The 4864-nt window shown below is 52.1% G+C and overlaps 2 protein-coding genes across 2 annotated transcripts; both read left to right on the forward strand.

The window, feature by feature from the left end:
* Window positions 1–622: 622 nt before the first annotated feature.
* On the forward strand, window positions 623–1762 carry TEOVI_000077900 (uncharacterized protein; the record flags this gene model as incomplete). Its single annotated transcript, XM_067224129.1, has 1 exon — window positions 623–1762. One exon carries the CDS (start codon window positions 623–625, stop codon window positions 1760–1762), a length of 1140 nt encoding a protein of 379 aa, XP_067080230.1.
* Window positions 1763–2300: 538 nt separating this feature from the next.
* On the forward strand, window positions 2301–4565 carry TEOVI_000078000 (uncharacterized protein; the record flags this gene model as incomplete). Its single annotated transcript, XM_067224130.1, has 1 exon — window positions 2301–4565. One exon carries the CDS (start codon window positions 2301–2303, stop codon window positions 4563–4565), a length of 2265 nt encoding a protein of 754 aa, XP_067080231.1.
* Window positions 4566–4864: the final 299 nt, after the last annotated feature.

The raw sequence follows: 4864 nt of genomic DNA on the forward strand, positions 1-4864 counted from the left end.
AAGGTTCGCGTCGCTTGGAAGAATGCCCGCAAGGAGGCCCTCAAGAAGATGCCCCAGAAGAATGTGGAGGTTCTCAAGAAGTTTGGTCTTGCGTGATGGGAGTGAAGATGCGGCTGCCGCTGCTTCTTCTGTGAGAGGGTTTGCAGTACCTCAGGGGCTCGACTGATCACCTTTTGTTTTTATTTCTTTTTGCATATATTCATCCTTTTTTTGTGCACGGGGATATGGATATGGTGGGCCTTTATGGTGCCGCCCTCCCCCTTCTCTTCTGTTGCTTTCGCTGCCTTCTGCGTTGCCCCCGCTCGCCATTTCCGCGACGCCATCAACAGTTCTCCTTTTTTGTTTTCCCCACTCCATCCGGTTGTGTCTTCGCCTCTTTACCCACCTGAGTTAAGGGGAACTTAAGTTAACCCCGCATTTTGCGCCGCGCAGCATTTGTGTGGAGGTGGTTTTGAGCATTAGACATTAAGGAAAATAAAATTGGAGAAGGGGGATAGTTAGCAAAGAAAGCAAAGCTGCGTGCGTGTGTGTGTGTGTGTGGGTGTGTGGGGCAAAGTTGGAGAAAGGTTCGTGGCCTCCCAGCGATCCAGACGAGCCGGGTGAGGAAAAAAAAAGGTGCGTCATGCACTCACGTGGTGTCTACAACAGGGGGGAGCCGTACAATAAACACGGGCGTGCTAATTACCATCAACCTCGTCCTTCCGACACCTCTGCGGGTGCCATTGTTGCTATTGCTCCTGCCTCAGGCGGTTCTGGTGCTGTGGTGTCGCAGGTGGCAGGCAGTGACCGTGGTGGCCCCAGGCGTTTAACATTTAACAATTTCAGGACATTTAGCGCACGCAATAAGAAGACCCCACTCGATGCAAACACAAGCGCCGCCCCGAATACGAAACTCTGGCAACTTTCAGAGCAAGTTTCCTTCTACTGCAACAAGTGCCGTCGCGATAACATCATATCTGATTCACTTGCTATCGATGCTGTGCACCAATTGATGCTTTGCACACGATGTTTCACGCGTATCATTAGGCCACGCACGTACCGCCCGAGTCGTGTTGTTCCGTTTCCCTCCCTCCTTTCCTGGTTAAATTACACACCTTCGAGGGTTATGGAGATGTCGGAGGACATCGCGAGTCGGCCTGCTGAAGCTGTGGCGCCTTCGGCCGACCGTGTGGCGGTGCCGACTATTCCAGGGGGAAGCCGCCCAACTCACATTCAGCAGCTTCCAGCGACGGCGATGAACACCGTTTCGAATGCAGGCAACGTTGGTGGAGCACTGCTAGCTAGGGGGATGACAGCTGCGTCACAACAGCAGCAATCACTGGAAAGTAGCAAGCACCCATGCCACCGTGTGTGGGGTAGTTGCCTACACGGCGAAACCTGTCTTTTCCGCGGCGCACCGTACGACCTTTGCATATGCTTTCTAATGGGTCTTTGCAATGGCGACGAGGCAACATGCAACTTGTTGCATCAGCGCGTGTTTGCTCTTCCCGACGCGGAGGCGCCCATGCCCTTGCAGCGATGTGAGGGTGATCTTGAGGACCCAGGAAGTGCTTGGGGGAAATGGGTGGGAAAGAAGAAGAACAGTGCAAATTCAGCAGAATGGCAGCTATGGAATAACGGACCCATTCTAGAGTTGATTAATAGGCACGCCCCTGCTACCCCGGTTGCCGTTGCGGAGGAAAAGGGAGGGGACAACGTGAAGCCGAGGATCAAGCTACACTTTGCCGACATATCAGCAGCGCTAAAGGGGCTCCAGAAGTGAACTCTCATGCGGCAGCGGTGCGGGAAGAGAGGAAGGGAAGTATGCGCGGTGCTGTCGAGATGTAGGCGTGACAGCGCTGAAGTCGAAGGCAGGAACAGTGGTGCAGGGGGTGCAAATGCCTGGCATACTAGGCTTTGAGCCAGGGACATATTGTTTAGTTCCGTTGCATCCTCCGGTTCCCTTTTCTTTTATGTGATGCTGAGTTGCCCACCCGCAGCATGTGAGCTTTCAGGGTGGGCGTTGATTCTCTCTGGCGGCACGCGTTTGTTTTGATCGATTGTGTGCTTTTCTTATGTCCCTCTCTATCTCTTTTTCCATGAGTGTTGACTAGTATCTGTAAGTCTTTTCCCCCCCTTTCCAACGCTTTTACAACCTTCCGTTTTTGTTCCTACCACCCTTCCACTTCCTCTTCACGCGGCGGCCTCTAAATCGCACACTATGAGAGCAGAGCATGCCTATAGAGAAAGTGTTTGTTTGGCGTCTGTGAGTTGAGTTAAACACGCACAAACCCCCATTCTGAAGGCCGCAAGTATACACCATGAGGAGTCGGTTCTTTACACACGTCGCGAGTGTGCTGCCAGTTTTCAAGTATGGAAGCGGGAAAAATACCATCAGGAGTGTTAGCGGCGTTGGAGTCACCCCGTTAGCAGCGCGTGTGGGCGCAAAAACAATGGTTCATGTCGACACAAGCACGGAGGCGTACAGACACATGGCAAAAGAATTAACCTTCCTCTCAACAGAGGAGTTCAGTCGCCGTTTACATCGTTTCAGTCGAACCAATTTTGACCCAAGTCAGACCGCGGCAGTCCACGCACACGTTTCTGAGCTTCTTAGCCGACGGTTAGCGGAGGTGAGCTACAAGTGTGTGCGTGAGTATGGGCAGTTGGCACACGTGGCGGGTCTGCACGAACTCTGTCTTGCAATTTACTATGGTCGTGCGAACCTCGTGTGCTCTTCCTCTATGGCTGAGGCTAATAGCGTGGCGGGTAGCTTCGCCGTCTCCGATTCCGTTGTGGACAGTGCCTACAGCCTCGGAAGTACAAGTGATTTGGTCCGTTTGGGAGCCCACTGCATGAAGCACCTCCAGCACGAACCCTCGCTTGGCTGGGAGGTGATGAGTTCATTTTCGTTGGCCCGCACCTTCTGGCGCTGTGTTTGCATTGTCGCACATCTTGAAAAAGCGCGCTCTGTTGATGCTAAACAAGCCCTTCAAGATGCCGCGTACATATTTAAGGAGTACATTGCAGTTCTATACCCCGAGGCCTCCCGGGAGCTCAGTGTGCAAGATGCCATATACACAGTTAGGCGGTTTGTGCAGTATGCATCATGCGGAGACGAGGGGGAAATGCTTTTCTTTCGCTTCTGCCTTCGACGCGGCTTCCTTCGTAGAGGATGTGGCACCACGAACTTGATGGAAGAAGGCGGCTCCAATTTGAGTATCACCACCAGTGACACTGGTAGTGGTGAGGTCTCCTACGGCGGAAGTGCAAATGGCGCTACTCGCGTTGATCATGGGGTAATATCCGAAGAACAATGGTTCTACGCTACCCTTATTGCAACCTGCAGGGCGGGGCAGCACGTCCACGAGGCGTTACATTACTTTGATGAAGTTGGGTCCCGCCTTGGTGTGGAGAGTGTGGGCTGTGATGTTCTTTTGGGGCATCGCTCGCGTGCGATGCGATCCGGAACAGCCGCAGATGGGCAAGATTTCCGTGCAGTTGGTGAATGTGAGAAAATAATGGAGGGCGTTTCCGACTACCTCTTCTTTCAACTTCTCACTGTATTGCATGCGGCAAAGGATAACAGAAAGATTGTTTTCACCGCACGAGCAATGCTACGCTGTGGGGAGAAGCTAAGCATTAGCGTATGGAGCATTGTACTTATTGCAGCAGGAGAGATGAGGGCGGCAGATGTGGCTCTCGGCGCTTTTGTGCAGGCTAAGGACGCGCTGTCCGACGCCACCCGCGTGGAGGACCGCCGTGGCAATGAATATTTGCTGCAAACTTCTCTTCTTGCCTTGTCGAAATGTCAGGTTCCTCGCTTTGAAGAGGAATACCTTCGACCATGTCGTGAGTTACTCCTGACCCATTCTAATGAGGAGGTTTATTTCTGTGCTCTCCTTCAACATGCTCACAATTCTACAGATCCCGGTGGTGGTGCAGGCGAGGTTTCTCGGGCTGTCAGTGAAAAAGGGATTCCATTCAGTTCCCGCATCGTGTCCCGGCTGATGAAGGTATACTTGCGCACTGAGTCCCCCAAGCTACTGGAACTGTATCGGTATGCAACACGCTCTTGCAACACATTCAAAGCATCATGGCTTGATGAGCTGCTCTTATGGGCGGATCGGCGTCGCTACGACCTTACCCCCGAGGAGCGGAAGTACATACTGGATGAAGTCTATCGTGTCTATGGCGACAACGCAATGGAAAGCGAACTTAGTGGCCTCCGCACCCAACTCGCGCTTTTACGCTACGACTACGAACATAAGCCCCGAGAGACTTTTCTCGCAACACTCCAGCCACCCCCTACCGAGCCAACCGTCTTGGACTCACGGGCTCATTTCTTAGTTAAAAAACCGTACTGCGTCCATCAAAGAAGGCCAAAAAATGGCAAAGACCTTAACGAGGAGCGCAGTGGTGACCGTATTGTAGTTGCGAACGGGGACCAATCGTACGGCGGGCATTCGATTATTCAGGGACAAAATTTCAGCGGAAGTGATGGAAATATGCGTCCCGAGGAGTTTCGCGTTTACATGGAGAAGATCCTCGAAGTGCTGCAGCGCACCAACAACTGGGTTAGTTAGCTATCGTTTACGGTAACGCCAATCTGTGAATTGGATGTGGATTTCGACAGGCCTGTGGACGAGCGCTACACAAACATCTGACTGGCCACTTTTGGTATTGCCTCGTTGGCTTTCATGCATGTTTCTCTACATGTTTCACTTCTTCTGTTGTTGCCGTTACCCAATCTTTCCTTTTCGCTCTCTCTCTCTCTGCTTTGATCCTTTGCTGTACGTGACTCACAATACTTTTCTCTTCTTCTTGAGCTCTATTTGGAAGTTGTGTAAGTTCTTAAGACAAGCCTCGTTATCAGTTGTCGTTT

Source organism: Trypanosoma equiperdum, assembly GCF_001457755.1.
Source record: "Trypanosoma equiperdum strain OVI genome assembly, contig: ctg_237, whole genome shotgun sequence".
NCBI lineage: Eukaryota > Euglenozoa > Kinetoplastea > Trypanosomatida > Trypanosomatidae > Trypanosoma > Trypanosoma equiperdum.